The 24,515-nt window shown below is 40.4% G+C and overlaps 1 protein-coding gene across 1 annotated transcript; it reads left to right on the forward strand.

Annotated features, from left to right (window-relative positions):
- The first annotated feature begins 8,868 nt into the window (after window positions 1-8,868).
- Window positions 8,869-21,868, forward strand: LOC145449654 (vimentin-like). The gene is made up of 11 exons (XM_080328049.1): window positions 8,869-9,010; window positions 9,331-9,460; window positions 10,325-10,517; window positions 12,203-12,360; window positions 13,023-13,179; window positions 13,365-13,532; window positions 15,835-15,960; window positions 16,028-16,108; window positions 16,294-16,433; window positions 17,439-17,473; window positions 21,572-21,868. The coding sequence occupies exons 1-11, from the start codon at window positions 8,911-8,913 to the stop codon at window positions 21,679-21,681; spliced, it is 1,398 nt and encodes a 465-aa protein (XP_080184175.1). The 5' UTR covers window positions 8,869-8,910; the 3' UTR covers window positions 21,682-21,868.
- The last annotated feature ends 2,647 nt before the right edge of the window (window positions 21,869-24,515 follow it).

The raw sequence follows: 24,515 nt of genomic DNA on the forward strand, positions 1-24,515 counted from the left end.
ACATCGATCGAAAATACCCATCATTAATATGGTGCTACAATCCTTGAAGATTTTCACAATTTTCACTTACTCATCCAAAATTTCTTGCCTGCTCCATATTAAAACAAAAACTAGAAATCGTTTGGAGCCGCAGCACGACATGATAGTAGGAGCCTACTTAACATCAACACACCGAGATGTCATGTCATTACAAATGAAAAGTAACAACAAAAGAGTCACTGGACACAGTAACCACATCACTGTAATGTATGCCATTGCACAGTTAAATGTTTTCAGTTACTTGAATAAAAATCAAATACAAAGGTTTTGTTAGTTAAGCAATTCTAGAAGGGGGTGCGAGAATTGGTGATTTCAAAAGGGTGCAGCGAGGGGAAAAGGTTAAAAACCACGGGCATACACGATTTATATAATATAATAGGTATGCGCGTTGAATGAAAAGAAATAGAAGATCGCATAAAAGGACAAGCCATGAGAGAGAGAGAGAGAGAGGAAGAGAGGGAGAGAGAGAGGGAGAGGGAGAGAGGGATATGATATTCTTTTTCGTCAGCACCATCGAGATACTTTGACGACGGAGTTGCGATACGGCCGTGAGGTCATCTAGTGTGCGCCCCCGTTTTTTTCTCCTCCATGCTATCCGTGATTGCTGAGCGCCTAGTGGGATAGCTGCGGATACCAATTTTCGAGTCTCTGGTATGACCCGGCCGGGGATCGAACCCACTCCTTGGATGTATTTTCACTTGAATGTGGACATATCTTCGCTGGAAAATCAAACAGTCTTATGTTCATTTTTGGAAGTTTTGATTAATAACTTGGACATAAACCAGTTTGGTTTTCAATTTACCTTGAAAATTCAGGCTCATATGTCCACTTCACTAGAAATCCATGCTGCTTAGGAACTTGGAACCCGGTTGAAACGAAAGATATATGTCCAAATAGTGATAGAAAATAAATTAGAAAATACGAAAAGTGAAGATAAGACAGTTTGGTTTTCCAGCGACAATACAGGTCAACTCGGCGACTGTCGGATTTTCGTCGAAACCGTTCCACACAACAGTTGTGGTCCGGCATATCCTATAGTTCTTGAGGAGCAGACTTGGATAAAACTAGAAAACTTTCAGCTATTCCATATTAGATTGGAAATACCGTTAGAGCTACACATTTTTTTCCAAAATTGGACTAGAATTAGAATGAAAAATACACGTTTTTTAAAATAGATTAGAATTAGAATTACTGAATTCGTGAAAACTTGGACAGTGAATCACGTTCAGTTCATTCTCATAAGCATGAGAGTAGCAAATGCCTGTTTAGCGAGATTGACCTGTTTCGCGCTATACAGTTGTCCTGTTGCATTTTCAGGAAAACTCAAAAGTAGACTAGAATTGAAATTAGAGCCTGAAACTATTTCACAAATTAGATTAAAACTAAAATTAGAGCAAGGAAACATTTCAAAAATTACATTCCAATTAGAATATACTGGCATTGCACCCTAATTTAGAAAATTAGATAACTATATGATTCATCAAATAATTCTACTTGTCCTAAATATGATGGTAACTGCACGCGATGCACTTTGAGGTGAAGAAGTCATGGAATTTTCCGGTTAATGACCGCAAAGAAACTGATACATAAAGTATTTTCCAGTGTCCTCATATTGTTTGTGTTGACTTCCTTCACTGAATTCTTGTTTTTCGTTCTGATTTTTTTCTAAGGCATTATTACAGTCTCGGGCAACTTGAAAATATTCAGCTTTTCCGTATTACATTAGGATTAGCGATACAGCTGCAAAGGTTTTTCCCAAATTAGAGTAGAATTAGAATGATAGCTAGAGTGTTTTTCTTCAAATAGATTCGAATTAGAATTACTGAATTCGCGAAAACGTGGACATTCAATCAAATGATGTTAATATCAAATTCTGGTTCATTCTTATTAGCATGAGAATAGCAAATGTATGTACATTGTACAGCAAACTTGGCCCGTTTCGCTCTATATCCAGGTCTTTTGTAGCATTTACAGAAAAAACTAGAAGTTTGAATAGATTCAAAATGAGAGTACAGAGACATTGCACTGATTAGATTAGAATTAGAATTCGAGCAAAGAAAGATTTCGTAAATTAGATTAGAATCTAATTGTGCTAGTCTGTATACACAGGGCCGTAACAGCACTTCGTCAGCTCTCCCCCAAAACGTTGGTCTTGGGCCGCCCATAGGGTGATAAACCGGACTACTGGGGGGCTTAGCCCCCCCAGACCCCCCTCAGCTTATACGTTGTTTACCACTACTTATCATCTATATTGGGTATTCGCGAATCTTTTTTATAATTCATGATTGAATCGGTCAACATGATCGAGAATTGCATATATATTGCTATCAATTTTTATCCTTTCTCTGCTCACGTAATCAGATTTACTGGTAGAGTGGAGTGAGGTGTGTTTGAAAAGTCAGGACCACTCAATAATAATTAAATATCTTCAGGCGTATATCAGTTGGCAGGAACGAAACAGCACTTCGTCAGGCCCCGCAAAAAACTAGGGTCTTGGGCTCCCATAGGATGATAAACCGACCCTCTCCCCATCATGTTGTTCGCTTTTACCGCGAAATTAGTGGTCCTATTTAGTGAGCACGCGCCAAGCGCGAAAATTGTCAATAATTCATAATAAAATCGGTCAATAAGATCGGGAATTGCATATATATTGCTATCAATTTATTGTCCTCTCTGCTCGCGTTATCAGATTTACCGGTAGAGCTGAGTGAGGTGTCTTGGAAGCTGTAGGGCTCGTAAATAATAGGCTAATCAAACATCTTCAGGCGGGTTGACCCGTTGGTATGACTTCGTTACATGATGTTATTTCGTGACCTCCGCTATATCAAAAATATATATAATAGCATAAATGTACTACTAGACTAACGAAAAGACGCACACGATTTCAAATTGGTATTTCGTCACTGGCATATAATATTTCCCTGCGGGATAGTATTTCTCTTGTGAGGTTCAGATTGCTAAGACAGGAACATTCGGCGTCAGTCATTTAGGCGCCTATGGACAATTAAACCTATACGTATCAGCATAAGCGCAGTTCTTTTCGGCCAAGGCACATTTCTTGGAGTCGCATGTTACATGGCCTAAAACTTTATATCTTGGTGCGTCGAGGCGCGTTAATGGCCAACGCCGATATGCCCATTTCTATAAATCTTGCGTATTTTTTTCTTGGGTGAAGAGTACCCAATAATCAAGATATTTGACAACTCGATATCGCGAATCGATATCGAAAAATTTTTGAAAAAGCTGCATAAATTTTAAAAAATTACTTTATAATTTATGCTAATTCACGAAATAATTTTAGGCCCCCTTCGAGCTCGGGCCCCATCACAATTGGGGGGCTCGGGGTGCGGCAGTTACGGTCCTGTGTATACAATATACATGCACGTTGATAAGCTGTATGACACTTTTCAGTCGCGTATGAGCGATGACGCTGCAAATTGAGCGACATGCGTATTGCTTGTTTTTTGAGGCAATTTCGAGTATTCGGGAAATGTAAAGTTTGATGGTTGTATTGCGCTTTTAGGTCGTAGAATAAGTATGCTAAGTCGGCTTGGTGCAGCTTGGTTTCGACACTATTTCCGCTGTGAAGCCTTGAAACCTCGATCGCCCGCATCGCGGCATACGAAACATGTAGTACAAAGCTAGGCACGTTAGTGGCATATGACATATCTGTGATGACCAGAGGTGGTCAGTAACGAAGTACTTCTACTTTTTGGAAGTACTCAAGTAGTTTTCCTCTACTTCTGTTAATTACTCAAGTAGATCTGATTTTCTCTACTTCTACTTCTAATACTTTTTGATCTACTTACTTACTTTTCGCTATTTTCAGTTTGTCAAGTAGAAGTAGTCTAATCCCCCAATACGAAAGATAGTCAGAGGAATTTCGAGGCTGTTCTCACGGAGTACCAACATTTAATATTCATAAAACTCAAGTAAAGCCCAGAAATTTTGTTGCGCTTCGCGCACAGTAGGTATGGAGTGACAAATATGTTTTCACGAAAGTATCAGTGAATATAATTTAGGTACCGGATTGCTTGGTTCCGCTCACACCGCATTGTCGCCCATATCAAATATTTTATCACGTAAATATGGCCCACCATAGCGTTTGAAACTACTGTTTCGCAATTTGGCAATTGCCTATCATATCGTAATCCAGCAGCCCGTTACGTATCTTGCTAATCTGGAAAATCCAGCTTTTTTGAACGTTACACCTGTCTTAGCAGATCACCTTTGAAGCTTTATGGACAAAAGGCATGAAAGACAGTTTCCGCCTTTTAGAAGTGGTATTTGTAATTCACTTTCAATTGCGAGTATCATACTTTGAGGTCTAATTACTTTCAGTTCTTTAGTCTGCAGAACATACATGTTGAAGCATAAAAGCAAGTGTAGTAATGCCTGTATTGTCCGAGAATAAAACTACAATAATAACTTTTACGATCCACAATATTTGGTATTAACGTAAACTAATCGCGCAAAGTGATGTAACCGCATCCGATACAACGTCTACGTATTGCTCTTCGCCTAATCTGGGGGCCTTATAATATGGGGTAGGGCGTCATACCGTGATATTCTCTAAAATGGGGTCTTCTAGTAAGCAAAGGGTTAGTATCGCATTTTCATATCAATGCTATAGTTTGCATCCCATGATGCGAAAAATGCTCATTCTGTCGAAAATCAATACATCCTGGGATGCATCAATACGAATCAAGCTCTCAGCACCTTCCGCATAGCTCAATTCGCAGCTTTCAACAGTCCATGCGAACGAATTAAGACTGTTTTCGAAACTACTTACTTACTTGAGTAGATTTAAAGTCAGTCAATTCTACTTCTACTTCAAGTAGTTTTTGGTGACCTATTAAAGAAGTACTTCTACTCGTACTTGAGTTGATTTTTTGTGGCTACTTTTACTTCTACTTTGGTAGGTTTCTTGACTACTTTGACCCCCTCTGGGGATGACATATCTGTGAAATCGTCATCAACCTACAACATTGTCACAATGCAATGGAATAATCATGATCGAAAAAAAAACAAAGTAAAGTGAATGTGATGTAGAGCTGGTATTATAATATTATTTGCAGTCGCATAAGTGGTGCATATTTGAACTTCACACATCTTCATACGACGCAATGACTAATATTTGATGAGTTGACTTGATTCAGAATCGAATAACTCAGGTATTCGATATTGCCCAGCACTAGTGACGAGTCGCTACTGCGATAGGGTAACCATATAGTATAAGCTTAATTATAGCGTTAGCATGATTTTCAAAACCCGTCCTCAAAATGCTAAAGAGGCGAGTCGCCGCTCGTACCGTTGCCGACTTCCGACCGCGGCCGTTTCGATGTTGATGATTCGCTGAAAACTCATAAACCATCTTATCTCGCATAAATACGCACACAGTTTTTGAATCGTACCGTAAACGACAGATGAGTGTTTCCTCCAATTAAGCAGAGCGGTAGTCACTTGAATGCTAGATTATCGGATGTAGTATTTATAGACGTTTTATGTGGCGAGATAGTGCATCGGCACCTTACACAGCTGCAACAACTGCGAAGGGAGAGATTGTCTTGTGAGCCCAGCTCCCTAAAATCTGATAATGTTCGCGATCATTTGGTATGGAAGTGAAAAGGCTGAGAGCAAAACAAAAACTTGAAATATCGAGTCACTTAAGCAAGATCTTTTGAAGCCCGGTATCATTAGTAGGCTATTATTATGACTATTACGTAGCCTATATAGTAATTTAGTGGTGATTTTCGCATCAAAGGGTTTAACATCAACGCAATCGAGGTGTTATAACGAGGGAAGTTTTTGTTGCAGTTAAATCCGTGGAAAGTTGCTTTATTTTTCACAAAAGTTGCAGTAAAAGCTGCATTTATTTTTTCATAAAAGTTGCAGTAAAAAGCTGCATTTATTTTTCCACAAAAGTTGCACTAAATAAAACCACATTTTGGTCGGCTGACTGAAAAAAAGGTTAACACTCCGGCTCAGCTCCAGAAATACCTTTTAGAGCGTTACTTCAGTTCTGATTGACGGTATTTCAGTCGAATTTTGCGTGTATTTCACCAAAATTCTCAAAGAAAACAGTGACATAATCAGGCGATCTATTTACATATACTGCCAAATATTTGCAGTAAAAAGTTGGTTGCATGAAAAATCGAAAAAACTTTCATGAAAAATCGAAAAAGTTGCAAAAAGCTGCATGAACAAAATGGACAAAAGTTGCAAAAAGTGGCACTATAAGATTCCTTCAAACAGCTTAAAACAGCATTTTATATAACTAAGTATTTAGGAAGCTGCCTGAAGCTGTAAAACAAGTTGCAAAAGTTGCAAAAACTTGCCCTAGTTATAACTTATGAATCGAGATGTTTCCGAAATGTGTTTTTACACAATATGACTGCGAGATTAAATCTGACGATTCGGTATGAATTCCGGTATGAATTCCGATACTTCGGCGATAATATTGGCGACAGTTAAAAGATTATATGATTGGAAACGAACGTTCTTTCGTTGAACGACACGTTGCAACTTTTTTCTCATCTCTGTTAGCTGCGTACCGGACCAAATTAGGGCGAGTTAATCCGAGTAGATGAGTAATTTGAGCAACACTCAATCTGTCTACAACGAAATATATACATTTTTTGTGACCGCATCGAATATAATACAAGTTGTACAGGGCATTAACGATAATTTGATATTTCGTCGATCATGCCTCCGTAGTTGCGCTTTGTGACAATTCCGTGCTACTGATCACGACTCCGCAGATATGACATTTTCAGTAGCTTGAGTATAGTTTTGTTCTACATGTTTCGTGCTGCGATATGACCATGCAATCGAGGGTTCAAAGCTATACCGCAATGGAATATACTATAGGAATTATAATTTTCGTTTATAAATTAACTATATTAGTGGTAAGGAGTATATAGCAGGGTTACCATACGTCCTCTTTTAAGAGGATTTGTCCTCTTTTTTGACTATTTTGAAAGCGTACTCGGAGGATGCCCAAATGACCTCTTTTTTGAGATTGTGAGCTCTTTTTTGGGAATTCTGGTCAACTATATGGCAAAATCGACTTAGATAAAGTAAATCAGAACCGAAGAACGCTCCGGCGGGTATTTCGGGAGCTGGGCCGGAACGTTGACCTGATAATGTGAAAGAAAAAACTGTATTTTGGGCGCGGATCGGGTAGTCGACCTTTTTGTAAGTCAACCGACCACGAAGTGGGAAAAACTAACCATTTTTCAGGATTTTCCTCTGGTATTGCAAGTTTGAAAATTTTGAAAAGGGGTCCTCCTTTCAGATTTCCAAAATATGGTAACCCTAATGTATAATTTCAGTACGCGAAAAAATCATCTCACCACTCGACTCGCCCAGCCCAAGTTATAATGTAGTGGTACAGTTTCTAATTCACCTGATAGTAATTTAGTGCTGTCAAGATTAGTTTCAAATGTTTTGCATCTCAGTTTTCATTCAATGGAGTGGAGTTGAGCGGTCGTAGGGTGGTACCAACGTTCTGTTCACGCTCGTGTTCGTAATGCGAGGTTCAGAGGTTCGTGTTCACAATCGAACCGTGGACGGTTCTACGACTTTCTTAATATTGTGACAATTTCACAGTAATATTCCCATCTTTGATCGAAATTCCTTGAATTTTAATATTTATTAAACTTCGTCCGTAAGGAGGGACAAATTAAATACTCACTCCGAACAGTTCAAATACGGCAACGCAAGACCCAACACTTAAAGCATCTGACAACGGATTACGTACTTATAGCACTACATAAGGGAGCGAGCCTAATCGACGTGAATGAAATAAATAATGATGGAAAGCATAATTAAGAAATAGAACAATCTCATTTACTGACGTCCGCTCCTAGCGGTATACAGTCGGAAAGCTTCGAGCCAATTTCGAGCGAAATTCGTGCTAAATTCCATGACATTTGCAATATAATAATACCACATGTTAATTGTTAATACATATTCATTTTACACCTGTGAGAATTCCTAATACCACGCCCGCAATGAATCAGGCTGTTGCTCAATCCTGTAGCCAAATTAAACTTGTGAAATAGTGCCGAGTGGTATATATTGATCGTCAGCAAGCAACAAGCGAAGTCAGCTTCTCGGAAAAGTTAACTAGAGCCATCAACCGATTCTCAATACATAAGTTAACCACTCGATCTTATTGTTATTCGAGAGAGCAGATTCGAGGAGACGGCCACTCAATGTTGTGGCCCGATTCTCTCCTGGCGGATTTAGCTTAGCATTATTTTTTCAATACCGCTGAAGTGTGCGGGGGGCCGATCATTTCATCGACCGGCGTTTACGGCAGTATTGGCGACTAGCGCTGTCAACGGTGCTGCTAACTCCGGCATTTCAGCTAGATGACAAGGGGTTTTATTTGTTTAGGATGTGTATTGGGGGAGTTTAGATAATGTTGCGAATCATTGCCTACATTAGGCTGGTCAGTGGTCATACTTTTATAACGAAGGCCCCTTCTTAAAGGTATACAACTTCAGTATACAATTGAACTATGTATTCATATTGAAATAAATCCGAATCTTTTCTGCTGACGCTCGTCAGGGGTGATCGTCGGCAAGTAGCACATAATTGGAAAGAACATTGTATATCAACAATCGTATAACCAAATATGACTTCGTCGGGTTACGGTGATACGACCGTTGATATAAAAAGTTCTATTTAAATCTCTTCTAGTAGCTGACGATTACCCCTGACGAATGTCAGCCGAAAATATCCGTGTTTATTTCAATATGTTTATATTAATCAATAATGAAGACAAATTTTACGCCTTTAGCACAGAGAGGAATATTAGATACTTGGACAAACTAAGCATTGTATAATTTGCACTTTATAAATATGTTTTCTTCTAAAATCATTTCAATTGCACCGATGACATTTATTTTGCAGACTATCGTACATAAAATTAAGCACCGCGATTTCGGCAGTATGGAACAAGGTAATTCACAGACTAGTTTGTAAAGCACTCTTGAGAACGCTTTTAACGAGTGTCTCTCAGGCTCCCACCGAGCCCACATTTGTGCTTTAGTTCTGAAGTGAATTCTTGTATTGAAGCACCCTTTCAGGGCAAAATGTCTTTCAGTATGTAGGCATCGGATCCCGGCAATGTGTTTGCTTCTCGGATTTTCTTTTGCCAACGGGCGAACAAAGAATACACGCTGTGATTACAATAATTTATTGTCAAATTTCGCGTTGCCATCGGTAGTGATTTTAGTATCCGTTCTAGGCGACCTTGGATAAAATTGTTCGTTTCTACAGCATCAACGGGCGATCGCGTCTTTTCCAAAACATCGTACGTGAGCATGTCTTCATCGAACATGCCTTCATCCAGCTATCAAGCAGTGTTTGGAAATCGCGGGGTCAGGCGATCGGAAATATCATCCGCTAGGTATGCTATGCTATATCTCATATGAGATTAACAATGGTATCCGAATTCGAACGCAATGTCTAATTAACATACATGTTTACTGCATGACTGTGTCCATCTATATATTCTACATATACATTCGAGGTTTACGATACTTTTTATATACGTGCCAAATGAAACATCCGTTTGGACCTGGGCCCATATCCAACATACTGAGGTGTAAGCTAAGATAATTAAGGTCGTCGAACAAATTTTCGCGGGCCTATAATCATTATCGGAAAGCCTTACATTACATGCACTATAGGATTTTTCTCGAACTGTAGCGGGGCTAGATAGTTTACCTATTTTGTCCTTATAATCAGACCTTCATGCTATCGATAACTGCAATATTATCGGGATAACTAATCGACGTAATTAGAATGATTTCTTTCGTGATTATAACTGAACTCTTAGCGAACACAACCAAAGCACCGAATGCGGTGGTATGCGAAAACAGAACCTAACACAGAATTATATCGCTGTCATAAATCCTATACTGGCATCCGTCCACCCATACATTCCTACGTTCCTACGTGCATGCATCATTTGGATTCAAACTCGATTTGTGTTGCGGTATAAGTCTGAGGTAGGATGTGGTTTCGTGTGTCATGGGTGGATATTCACACTCGTATATCAGGGGTGGTACACGGTCGGAAATGCACGCTCTTTTTGCTCAGAGTATGCGTCATATTGTCTAAGGGAGCTAATTATTATAAAATTATTTCTTTCTCCAGCAACTATAAGTCGGTTTGCCACACTGGGAAAAGTGACATGACATATAAGACACACATGTCATATCACTCTTCTTGCACACTGCAAACTCTATGCATTTCCTTTTATATCCAGGTCCCGCGTAAGGCATATCCCTATCAGCGCTGTTAACTTGAGTGAGAGCTTCGCCGAAATTCCTGGGATCTTAATGCAACGAGGGGATGAAAAGCATGAGCTCAGTTCCCTCAACGACCGTTTTGCAACTTATATCGACAAAGTCCGCAGATTGGAGACTCAAAACAAGGCATTATCAAATCGCATCGTAGAGGTAATTGCATATATATTGTAAATTGACAACAGTACATATGATTTCGTTGTATTCTGTTGTGGGGATTCTACACGGGAGAAGGTTGATTGGAGTATTTAGTTGTATTACGGCAAGCATCGCTTTGTTGGGCGACGGGCGATGCGAAGTCCTAGCGGTACAACGCGGATACTATCCTATCACTATCTCATGTACCCAGGATGAGTATGGCTGCCAGGACTTCATATTCCGACCCCAGGGATGCGGCCCGTAATTCGAGGCTGTTCTCCCCAGGCACAAGCATGGTGGCGGAGGGATCAGTGGCCGCAGACGCCCCCTCTAAAGCCTGCTTGTGCCGACCGTTTGAACCTTTAACAAGAGAAACAGAGGAAACGGAAGCAACTTTATGGGTGCTTTGAGTCCAACGACCCTATTACGGGCGCTTGTGGCACATAGTGGTGTGGTGTAATGCCATAGGGCTGTCACAAGCGTCACGGGGGGAGGTTTACTGCGGTTCCTCCAGACCCCTAAAAAAAAATAAGGTTGGTATTTTGGTAAACCTGGCCTGCTCTCTTACGGTCATTCACTTTAATCACTGTTTGTACTGGGAAGAGTATGGCTTCGGCCTTCATATTCCCGAACGAGCACTCTCTCAACGGTGTAACTTACCGGGAGAAGAGTTTCAAATGTGGCCTGTCGAAAGTCCTGTCAGCTCAAAACAAGGGGCTGTAGGCAAGCAGCTGGGGAATACGACCGCAGGCGTCCCCCAGTGAGCTACCTGCAAGTCGCGCCTCGAAGCACCGTGAAAACTCGAGTGAGATTCGAAATATTCCCCGAAAAAAAAGAGAAGGCTGTACCCCTTCAGAGGATGTCCTAAATTTTGTATTCGTGGTGTGTCAGCTATACTTGGGCCATTTACAGCAGGCTGGTATTCCTTATTATGATTCCTTGAGCGGCCGACTTTCATTGTAGATTTTAATAAGACAGCCCGTACGCTGATCATCGGTAATATCATACCGAACAACAAAATACAATATTGAACTCGTTACAACGATATATACGATCCATCACGTATATCCATAGAACACTAATCAATGTAATTAATCACTAATCAGATTACCAATCTTTCGTTGTGCTGAGAATAATAACCAATTTCATTCAATCGAAATGGAAGTAGCATTTTGTTGTTGAAGTGATCGGAAATAGTAGTATAATAGCAGCCAGATAAAGTTTGGTGCATATTTTATCGTTACATTTTGCTCCCCATGAATCTAATTACATTGAATTAATTGAACGCTATATACGCTATCTAATACGTATTACTACTCTTTCAAGAATAAGTACGAAGCAGAGCTTGCCGATCAACGCGCACCACAACCCATTTTGTATTTCCTTTCCTTGAAACTTCTTGCAGCAGTTGAATACGGAAAGGGTACGGTTAACTAAAAGTTACGCAAAGAGGAATCAGATACACGGCCAAAGTGTCTTATCGAAAAATGTGAAAATACCAAGTAGTTCCTTCAGCGATCCTAAACTATTGCGCCTATAGTAGCTCAAGGTAGATAGCTACTAAATATACCAATATACCGAGAACAAAACAGATCACAAGCGTGACTAAGTGAATGTGTGCAGGACCCGATACAACTTCTAAATAACGATGGTATGCTATCATTACACTATCATGGAAATAAATCTCGTCGGAATTTCAGTTGGAATCCACCCGGACCGTGGTGAGCCGCGCTGGCGACATGTACGAGGATGAACTTGTGAGACTGCGAAGAGAAATAGAAAAGTTGACTCACGAGAAGGCTGACACCGAGATTCAACTGCACAATGCCAACCGAGAGTTGGATGATCTCAATAAAAGGTATAACTGAAAGACAGCTCTGGGTTGAAAAATTAATGCTCCAAATATTCTGCGATGGTTTTGGGAGAGCAGGCGAAGTGCTCGTATTCTACTAAAATAACCAATGAGCGGGGTTTTAAGATTTACTTGCAAAGGAACTGAGATTATGTCATATAACGGATTATAAAAATTCGTTCAGAATCTGCAATGAAATGAATCTCATTCCAGAATATAAAGTCTCGATTTGGTGTTTCCAGATAGATGCGCGACCCATTGATGAACTTATATAACACTGTAATTATCAAGAAATAGTTAGTCAAGAGACAAACTCATATATAGATATATACTTTAAATTGAACGCCGAATCATTTGACGGCAGTAGTAATTTTAGCAAATACTTTCATCGTCATGGAAATCGATCGACGGTATGGGTAACAAAAATAAAAGCAGTAATGATACACAATAAATAACTGGAATGGGAGTCACAGTCACTAGGAGTAAATATGTGGATTCAGTCCCTGTATTTCGGCTAAATAACAAGGAGTATACTTAGATATTGGCACCAATTTAGAAGCCGCGGATATCTCATCCATTCAGGATTAGAAAGAATGCCGGTAAATTGGACATTTTCCTATTTTTAGATAGCAAGAAACATTAGATATTCACCTTATTGATGCTTATAGACTTAACGAGGAGATTGAAGCTCGCCGAGACGCAGAACGCACGGTGAAGTCTCTTCGCAAGGACGTGGACGACGCCACTCTCGCAAGGGTTGACTTGGAAAGAAAGATAGAAACTTTGCAAGAGGAACTCTCATTAATGAAGGCTACTTCGGACGAGGTGAGGGTGGCTAGGCGCGGGTCCGATCAGACGGGGTCTTAAAAGTTTGTAGTATGCTCTGACTTGTCATTAAGGGAGACTGTGGGATTGTGACTTAGGAATTTGGCAACATCTAAGATGGGTGGATATTCCTAGTATGTGGGCGGAAATATAAAATATTGATAAATGTAGGATTTTATCTTCAGGACATTGAGACGCTGAGGAGTCAACTCTCATTAAGACGTGATGAAATGGTCGATTCTCCAATAACACCAGGCACCGATCTGACGGAGTCGCTAAGAGATATACGCATCGCCTACGAGCAGATGTCAAGCAATTCCTCCATGGACATAGAAAAGATCTACAAAGCGAACGTGAGTATCGTGAGTAGGGGTGGGGAGGAATGGGCACAAGGATTCATGTAATCGATATGTGATCAAGTGTTAATTCTGCGGATTTTGACACCAAGAGTGAATTTATCAATGAAAATTTCAGCTTCGATAGTATTTTCCAATGGGGAAGCCTTGAAACCTTGATTGGTCATATTGAAAAACACGAAACTGGAAGTAGCCAACAACGCTTATCATCTTAGTGAAAATGAAATATGTGTGAATCTGTGTCGCCAACTCAAAACGGGTCGCGAGCCACTTTTCAAATTTCGCGGACACCGCGGGCCACAATAATTCAGTAGCGACATAAAATCAACCACGTCATTGAAACCTTACCTCAGTACAACGCTGTGCTCTCTAACATGGGCGACGGGGATAGTTACCACAAAAGAAATACTTCAAAGAAATACTAATACAAGATAAAATATCATGATCATCGCTTTCATTCTATTTTGAGCTATGGGCTATGCGCGATACCGGACAGGACTTTTCTGCGACTAAAGAATCGATATTGTGGTGAGCTAGACTGGTAGCCTACTTGTTGGAAAACTATCTTCTCGTTAAGCTTTATCTTGGGAACAATAATGTAGCTTCCTTTAACAACAACAGCAATATTTTAAAATGAAATCAATTTCAACATTTCAAAATACTTTACTAACCATTCTTCCGAAATCTCAAATCTGGTCGCGGGCCGCAAGATATAACGTCGAGGGCCGCGTATTGCTGAAATCTGTCCTAGTTCATTGTCACAAAATGCAATAAAATAAGCATTGCCGAAAAAATACCAAATTATCTCTAATGTGACGTAGAATTGACATTATATTCTTTGTGACAGCATAAACTGTACATATTAACATCTTCCATACTGTTAACTCGCCACAATGGGTGACACACGAATACTCGACTATAGCCTAAAATTCTGTTCGAAATCGAATCACCCAGGTACTCTATAAATCAGATAAGAATAGGTTATCTGAGTGACATAAGTACAGTTCATTGATAAAACTTTACAAAAAGTTTGGAAAAAAACAACAATCTTTTAAAAGGTAGCCTTCAAAACACTATTTAAAACATGTTTAATACGAACTGTTTTAAAACATTAGTTGTTTTAAATGCCACCCCTAGATATAACCAAACGAATGAAAAAAAATTAAAAAGTTATCGAGAAAAAAACAAGTATGCGCATGTAATTTACTATCCAGACAAAAGTTGAGTTTGCATACTATACAATATGCGTTTTCAGATCAAGTAGGCCTACAGGCTTTATTGGCTTGATATTCCTACTAGGAAAATACCCAGAATACCTAGAATTGAGGTACGCCCATATTTGACCAACCACCACACATCAGATCGTCGGTGTTCGAAAGATTTGTTCTTTATACTTATAAAATCGCTATCGTATCCATTAGATGATTGCTGGCATTACATATCAACCAAAACCAACCGATGTGGCCCATTAAAAATAGCTTCGCTGCCCACTGGTTGGGAAGCACCGAATTTATTAAATAACCATGATTGGAAATGTTACTAAAAAAAACGATCACTCAAATTTATCAGGCCCTATACTCAAACTTGACTTATTATTAGTCTCTCAAATGAACGCCATTTTCATTTGTCACTCAGATGAGCTACCAGGCTATGAGTTGTTACTGAGTTCAAAGTCTACCAAGTATCGTATTAATCATCGATAAAATAACCGACTGATGATAGATACTTGATAATATGAAAGATTTATTGCACGCATGCATTTCCGGTCTTAACATTCAAATTTGAAGCACATTACTGATGCGTCGAAGCCTCCACTATATAGAGGCGGTACCGTAACTGTCGCGCGCCTCAAACCCCCCAATTCGAACAAGACACAAAAATAATTTCGTAAATTACCAGTTTACCACTAAGTATAGCCTATTAATATTATATTCTTTATTCACAGTGAAACTGTGTTATTCCTATGCATTACATGAAGAATTCAGATTATAAGCATATACCGCTCCACCCTCAAAGTAAATAAATTAATTATTGATATAAAATTGGTGTATTATAACAGTATTTGCAACTTGTAGACCGAAACATACATATTACTTTGACTGTTCCTCGTGAATACCACCGCCTTAGTCTTTGAACCGGGTATGAATCAATCCGAAAATGCTGGGGGTTTACAAGGGCTCTCCTGTAAGTAGGCTCTGTACGATGCAGACCCATTTAAAATGTATACTGAGCCGAATGTCATATATCAAAATTTGGTTTTGCAAGTTTAGAATAATCATTCAATCAATCATCATTTCAGATTGCTGATCTGCAGTCGCAAGTCAAGAACGCAAACTCCTCTCTCGCCGAGGCGAAGGGCAATCTGATGGATACGCGTCGCCAGTTGCAGGGTCTTACTGCCGAAATTGAAGGATTGCGAAGCACTGTGCGTGATTTCTTTGCCTCCAGTGTACATCCTCACCGGCGTATATAATATGCTTATTTTCCCATAGAACTCTACTCTTGAGGGACAGCTCGCTGATATTGAGGAGAGGCACGAGAGAGAAGGGAGAATGTATACAGAGAGAATCACTGTAAGTAGCATGTATTGTAAAAATTGCTTTCAATCCAAGGCGAAGGAGATCTCAGTGACTCGGAGGATTGATGGAATTCGTCGACATTTTACGTGGTAATAAACGCACTGCAACTCTCGATTTATGGCAATCGACTTACGTTCGTATAGGCGTGAACTATAATATGCCTCACTTCCGACTTTCAGGAAATGGAGACAGAGCTACAGAAATCCCGCGACGAGATGACTAGGTATCTGGCGGACTACAACAGACTCATGAACATAAAGCTTTCTCTTGATCTGGAAATTGCGACCTACAGGAAACTTCTCGAAGGGGAGGAAGGAAGGTAACGAGAACACCCAATAATCTGAGATCATGAACATTTCACCCTAGGGTTGCATTTAAAACAAACGGCGTTTTAAACAAATGCCTTTGAAATAATGTGTATTTTTTCAAACCTTGCCAAATTATACCAGTATGAGGCTACGGACTAGTGCGGACTACGGACCCTCGAAATCGTCGTCGGTTCAACAGTTATAGCGAGTAGATATAGATCATTGGTACGGAATGGGTGTTCTTATAAAGATGACCATCGACCGAGAAAAAGCTGCATAATGATGTATAGTCCTTGTTGCAGATAGTTTTGGTATGTTTATGACAGCGGTCGGAGCCCCCTTTTCGTCGAAGGAGCCATATTTAACCAGTATTTTCAATGTTCAATGCCAATTCACAATTAAAGATTCGTGACGTCACGGCTAAAAAAATAAAAGCATGTTTGTTTTGAATTGTTTTTTGTTTTAAATGCATCCCTAGACACGGGTATGGCACCAAGGAAATGTTTCCCAAAACTTTACCGCCGAACAGAGCGAGCATAATCAAAATCGTGACTGGGAATCATGTTCAGAATACAACGTTTTATATATAACCAAATCTGGCACTTACCGATATGAGTCTGAAAATCGTTACGTACAACTGTAAGCTTCAAAATCGTTTTGCTGCCACGGCCATATTCACATGAACATATCGGTATTTTAATGTACTCCGAAAAACCAGTCGAATTGAATAAGAAGGCCTTGTATCGAAAACATCCCTAACCGTGTTTAACACTAAGAAGTTGTCGTATTTACTTTGTATTTTATAAGGTTACGTAAGATATCCGCACCGTTGGAGGCGACCAATAGAGTGATGTCGCTCGCGGTCGGAATGAGTTTGACGCAACCAATCCAAATGGTCCGAATCCCGACGTAATCACCTTATATCGTATCGGATTGTAAAACCCTCTTAAATTTTGTCACTGTCTTATCAATTTAGAATATAAATTTTAGATGTTGACTCGGTCTTGTTTTTACAGAATACAGAGAAGCGAAAGTGTAGAAAGAACTACAGGTATGTTCAATCGATCGTTGATAAAAATGTGAAAAACGCAATATTAGAAGAATATCACATTAAAATGGTGCGGCCCTAATTTGTTGTCTATAAAAATTTGTAGGTTTAAATTGAGAGGTCCCATGAGAAACATAGTCGTACTATAATTACTGCAACCAAGTGTGTCGGTCATGCTGGAGGCCTTGAAGAAATAACTTTACAACAGAATGGCCGATAAATAGATGTTTGTTATTTTTGGTTTTATTTAATTCATTTACAAAAATTCATATATTTATTAAATCACGAAAATGTGATCTCGATATGATTCTGAATTGTTAGTGCCTTGGTTATAGCGTTGAGCTACGAATTTGACGGATTTTTCTGAGTAGGATTGCAGTTTAAACAAATGGTGTTATAGAATCCTTTGTTTAAAACATGTTTTAAACAGTGTTTGAAACAAATGTCTTGAATTTTGTTCAAACGTTGCATAATTATTAGGGATGGTGTGAACATGAGGTTCACGTTCGCGTTCTGTGTGTGAAGTGAACCTCACAAATTTAGAGGTTCACGTTCACAAACGAACCTTGGTAGGTTCTGTTCTGTGATCCTTTTTCATATATTACGATTTTCACATCAATATAACATCTTTGGATGAAATTTATTGCATATCAACTTCGGGTCACTCTATGCATGGCACCTGCAGCATAAAAAAATCAACACTAATCGAGCATGCACCTTGACGATCTCAAAAATTTTACTTGCAGCTTTGTTACAAACGTTTGCTCGAAATATCCAGCTTTCCGTTTGTGAATATTTAGTGACTCTCTTCTGTGAGCTTGACCAGCAACCACGCAACATCAAGAGCGAAATACACTGCATGTAGTGAGCATATGATGCTTATTCAATCAATCAATAGAATTGATATAGTTGTCTGATGTAATAGAAATCTAGCAGGCGCACAGGGTCAATCTTGACTTCATATGTTTATTGTATCATAAAAACCAAATCCGTGTGATTGGGGTGCTGGCTGCTGCTGTATATCTTGTTAATGGAGTAATATCGGTAGCAAGCAGAGAAACCCGTTTCAAACTTGGCTTAATATCAACGTAGCGCCCAACACATTGTCCGGTCTGGTCTACACCGTTAAGGCGTAAGCTTATATCCCATTGCCAATCCTCGTCGAAATTGTTGGCAAAACGACGGAAGATATTTATTTTATGGAATTATTGTATCATTTGATTGTCCCAGCTGATATATTTGGAGACGTTTAAAACGCCGTATGTGCTTCAGCATTGTGGCATAATGTGGCCCGAGTCGTCGCTAGGTATCGTGTACATCAGTGGTTCCTAACCTTGCCTCCAGCGCCCCCAAGGGGCGCTGGCGATTTTGAAGGGGGCGGAAACGCTCAGGGGGCGATATTGGGGGTGCTGGAGAAAAATGGCTTCGCAGTAGATGATGTGGTGGTAGGGCATATCCTTAATGAGTATTCAGAGCAAATTAACACCGAAAACTTCGTTATATATAGCCTACAAAAGACATATAGGTTTAATTGTCAATGGGCGCCTAAATGACTGGCACCGAATGTTCCTGTCTTGGCAATCTGAACCTCAGAAGACGAATTCCATCTGGCTGGGAAAAATTATATGCCAATGAAGAAATACCAATTTGAAATCGTGTGCGTCTTTTAGTTTAGTACGATTGCGCGACGGGGATATATAGAACTAGATATCCCTGTTGGGCGATATCCCTGTTGAGCGATTCTATATTTTTTGATATACCGTAGCAGACAGGAGGTCACGAAATAACATCATGCAACGAAGTCATACCAACGGGTCCGCCCGCCCGAATAAGTTTAATTATTAGTTACGGGCCCTACAGTTTCCAAGACACGCCACAATGTTCCCTCTACGTTTTGACGAGTCTGCGCACACTCATCAACTCACTATGCAGACCCTTGGACAACAGTGCGTGACGACTAAAAAAAGGTCATAATTCGGATTTGTTGTCCGCAACGTAGATTGTCTGAGCGCAGAGACCGTGTCGGCAATGCTCACGTGTGCAGCTTAGAGGGAACATTGCAACTCACTCAGCTCTACCGGTAAATCTGGTAACGTGAGCAGAGAGGACAAGAAATTGATAGCAATATATATTCAATTCCCGATTTTATTGACCGATTGTATCATAAATTATCGAAAATTTTCGTGCTTCGCACTGGCTCGCTAAACAGTACAGCTGATTTCGTGGCAAAAGCGAACAACGTGATGGGGGCGGGCGGTTTATCACCCTATGGGAGCCCAAGACCCAAGTTTTTTCGGGGAGCTTGACGAAGTGCCGTTTCGTTCCTGCCAACGGGTATACCCCGAAGATGTATAATTATTATTGAGGGGTCCTACCTTTTCAATCACACATCACACAGCTCTACCGGTAAATCTGTTTACGTGAGCATATGCATATGCATGCAATTCCCGATCATATTGACCAATTTAATCATTAATTATGATGACTAGTATCAGCAAATAGCGGATAGCCGAAGGGGGTCTGGGGGTTTGGTTTATCACCCGATGGGGTGCCCAAGACCAACGTGTTTTTTTTTTGGGGGGGGGGGGCGACGAAGTGCTGTTACGGCCCTGGTAACGAATTAATTGTACCTACGGGCACGCCCGAATATGTTTAATTATTAATTACGTGCCCTTTATTTGCCAATACAACAGCTAACTCAGCGCTACTGGTAAATCTGATTACGTGGGCTGAGAGGATAAATAGTTTATAGCGACTTATATATGTAATTACCAACTATTCATTCATGCATTATAGAAAATTTTGGTACCTAGAGCGACCAGGCCACACAAACTTTGCTGACCATCGAAATCACGCTACGGGGTTCTTGGATACGAAGCCCTCAGAAGTTTGGTTTATCACGCTATGGGTGCGCAAGGCAATCGTTTTTGGGGGTGTTGACGAAGTGCTGTTACGGCCCTCCCTCTTACTGATTGTCTTTATTACATTCCTTACAATATAAGGTTGGGGGCGCTGGAGCACGATAATGTTTGAAAGTGGGCGCTAGAGGGAAAAGGGTTAAGAACCACTGGTGTACATTACTATAGGCTATCACGTCGCTGAAATGAAGTGTTGTAGTTAGCAATATGACGTCACGTGACGTCATCAGGTTCACATTCGCGTTCACACATAACCTTTCAAAAAGGTACGCGTTCATACGACTGAACCTTTCGGAGGTTCACGCCATCCCTAATAATAATGCCATCATTGTGTAAATACTTTCGAAAACATGTAGTATATGAGTCTGGACGATTTGTACTCAATATAGTAGATGTATGCGATGTGGAGTGGCTGGGACCCTCGAAATCATCGTCGGTTCAAAAGTTATGGCACGTATATATAGATCATCGGTACACGGAATGGGTGTTCTGATGATCATGACCACCGACCGTAAAAATGCTGCATAACGATGTAGTCCTGGTTAAAGATATTTTTGGACAGTGGTCGGGAGCCCTTTTCGTCGAAAGAGCCATATTTACCCTATATTTTCAATTGTCAATGTCCTTCCGTCGTGGCGTCACAATTAAAGATTCGTGACGTCATGACTAACACCAACTACAAAAACAACAATAAAAATTGATTTTTGTTTTAAACCCAACCCTAGCTCAGAGTCTCTTTGATTATCGCAAATCATAGTCGTACTTTTTAGTATTAACATAGCGATACCATATGTCCCCTTTTAGGAAGACTTGTCCTCATTTTTCAATAAAAGTAAAAAGTTCTCCTTTTTCACGCGCCGTCCTATTTTTTTTGTCTGAGTTTTACGTGATTAGACAGCGAAAACTAAATAAGATCAACCCGACACAATTTCGCCGAGAAAACCGGATTTCAGGTGACTAAAAATGATCAACTCACCGAGACTCACAATCATCTGTATATATTTCTCGTTTTCATGTCTGTTAATGAAACTTGAAAAAATGCCCTCTTTTTCGGACCTGGTAACCCTAATAACGGGACAATGCCATTGTCACTGTATTCCATTCTAACATGATGGAGGCAGCTGACGTGTCACTTACAAATATAGATCCATATCTCATGTTAAATTGACGAAATTCTGTTTAGTTCATTCCGTGTCATCGACCAATTCTCCAACCCGTGCTCGCATTGTCGTCAAGGAGGAGTTGCACACTGCCGTGGACTCTAGCTCATCCTCCGATTCCGAATCCGACTGAAGCGCGTGCCGTGATGCAGAGAGATGTAAAATAGATCAGAGACCATGTATTCGAAAAGTTATCAATGACCATACTATGTAGAGTAGTCACGTGATCTCACAAAACGGTGTATCAGCCTTGTCTTCTCTGATTTTAAGGGTTCTGTATATGGTACTAGAATCGTTATGATCATTTACTGTGGCGTGAAGTGTGATTGTTCAAGCGTTTCTAGAATGGATATTTCAGAGAAAAGGCATCTGATTCCCCTGAGAGGACTGGTGGGCACAGTTAGGGGTATGATTTTTGATGAGTTTTTATGAGTCACAAGTCATTAGATGATTTTGAATTCAGACTCTAGTCCAGTTGAGTTATTTTCACGTCATCACTGACTCACGTCCGGGTTATGGTAGGTTAAATAGTGGTACCAAAGGGGGAGTCCGAGCCCAAGTCATTGCACGAAAGGTTGAGCCCGATTCCGCAAGTTAAAGCTTCTGGCCACGAGCCATTTTTATGAACCTACTCTGACAATTTTCCTAGCACGCATTCAGCATGAGACCTGCGTAATCCGTTGCTATTTTGCTGTTGCTGATGCCCCAGGACTAAAGAGAACGGAAGAAGGCAGTGGTATGCCCGACAGCGTCGCATGGATGCGCTCACTGTAAATGCATTGCTTGTAAAAACGCAGTCTCAATTTAGCTTACGATGCCAAATATGTGCGTTGGTCTTTGAGTAGTACAGCGGTCAATTGATGCGACATTGAAACGTTACAGGAAACCTGGGCATGATCGAGTCACCGGTGCACCCCAATTTACTTCGTAAGGGGCACGGTAACGGTCCTAAGATATGTTGAAGATCATGAGCGACAAAACAGAATTGCATCGACACGAATCAGAATCCTCCAAATATGTAGACTATAATAGATTAGGGTTGCCATAAGTCCGGAATTTCCCGGATATGTCCGGAATTTCATAGTTAAAACTGCGTCCGGAAGGAATTTCTAAAATATGAGTACATGTCCGGAATTTTGAAGGCTTGAAGTAATAAGCTAATATTATTTTCGTAAATCAACATAAACAATATTATTTTAGGGCAGATTTATGCTGCATGAAATTTTTCTCCACGCTGCGCGCGATTTATTACAAATTGGTTTTAATATGGGGACTACTACCCTCGCAAAATATGCGATCAAAAATAAATAAAAATAACATTCATTTACAAAAACAAGTCTAATTGTAATCGCAATTACAAGATAACGCTATATTCATAGAGTCGGTTTACACCGTTTGGATGCTTTATTCAAAGATAGTCCATGGCTCTAAACCGGGAGGCATTTTGCCTATATTCTGGAGTTTGCGAATATGTTGCACGTAATCAGCTTCAATAATGGGCCGTGAGTAGGGCAAATGTGCTGACCTTAAGTTAGTAATCAGCTCATCAAATTTTGAGCCGGGCCACGGACCTGATGCCTATAGTATGCCCTTGAAGTTGCATCGATTACCGTGCGGTGGGCCCAAGATCAGTGTTTATTTGGGCGGGAGGGGGCTGAAAAAATGTTGCTTCCGCGCTAGTTGCAACTTATAACACAAAACCACATACTCCTGAACCAGATCGTGACCACCTCTAGTCGATAGAAAAAGCTTTGCTGGTGTGACATCATATTTATCGACAATGTGCTCATACCTCATTTTGAAATCCGCTAGTTAGCGCTAAAGAGCGTCCGGAATTAGTTCCAATAAAATATGGTAACCCTATAATAGATATGATACCAGTACATTGGCGTTGCCATGGAGCAAAAGGGGCCATGCGCAACCACATTTTTCATGAGTATTTTGGGGAATGTGAATTCAACCTAAAATTTTTCTTCGCTCTTCGAGCGATCCAGTGTCACTGTATTTCTTTATTTTATTATAGTTCCCTCCTCTCGAACAAATAGATTTTTTAAAATGCACATAATTGATTTTACCTGTATTATGAGAAAACGGTATCTTCCTATAGTATCACCCGATGCCACTACTGGAGACCGTTGGGATGATCTAGTCGGGTGGTGTGCACTGTGCCGTGCAGTATATGGGTCGGGGACTATATTAGTTACCGGCCATCTCCGTGACAGGATGCACAATTGCACATGCACATAAAGTTTCGGCCAACATGCGCACTCCACGAAGCGTGCTCCCAGAATTATTGACGGCGATAAAACCGACTCAGGTTGGCCCAAGCCTTCGATATTGATGTCCAGATGCCTAAGTGGCTCGCGTCGAATAGTCCTGTCCTTGCAATAAGGATGCGGCTCGTACCGGAAAATATTGACCCCGTGAAAATGTGCGAACTTGGACTATCCTGACGAGTCTTACCAACGGAGTCTTTTATAGTTTGGTCGGGCACTTGTGGACAGTCACGCAGAGTACGAAACTTAGACATATTTCCTTCATAACATCAGTTGACAACTATCTAAAATTCATTCTCTGCGTGACTGCCTAATCGCGTCGAGCAAATGCGACGGTGAAGACATCGTGCCATCACTGCCATGTAACGGGATAAGCAGCTGCGGCAGCTGGAGCGTGAAGGTCCTGTGGAAATTTCAATAAATTGCAGATCCGTAACGGTGGCGTTCTGAAGGAAATGGCTGCGACCAAAAATTTTTGTTCGTTATGCCCTTCAATTTGAGACCACATCATTTTTAGAGCGCAGTGCCCCTTTAATATTAGCGATATAGGCTCGTTCGCGTTTCGATCGCCTAACACAGGAATTAGTTCGCTACGGCAAGAGGGTGCATCCGTGCGTCTTTGAATATAAGTACAATGTATCTAAAGTAAGGATGGTGTGTACCTCTGAAAGGTTCAGGTTCGTGTCAACGC

This window comes from Botryllus schlosseri, chromosome 11 (genome assembly GCF_051294905.1).
Source record: "Botryllus schlosseri isolate E-star chromosome 11, Bs_hap1, whole genome shotgun sequence".
Taxonomy (NCBI): Eukaryota; Metazoa; Chordata; class Ascidiacea; order Stolidobranchia; family Styelidae; genus Botryllus; species Botryllus schlosseri.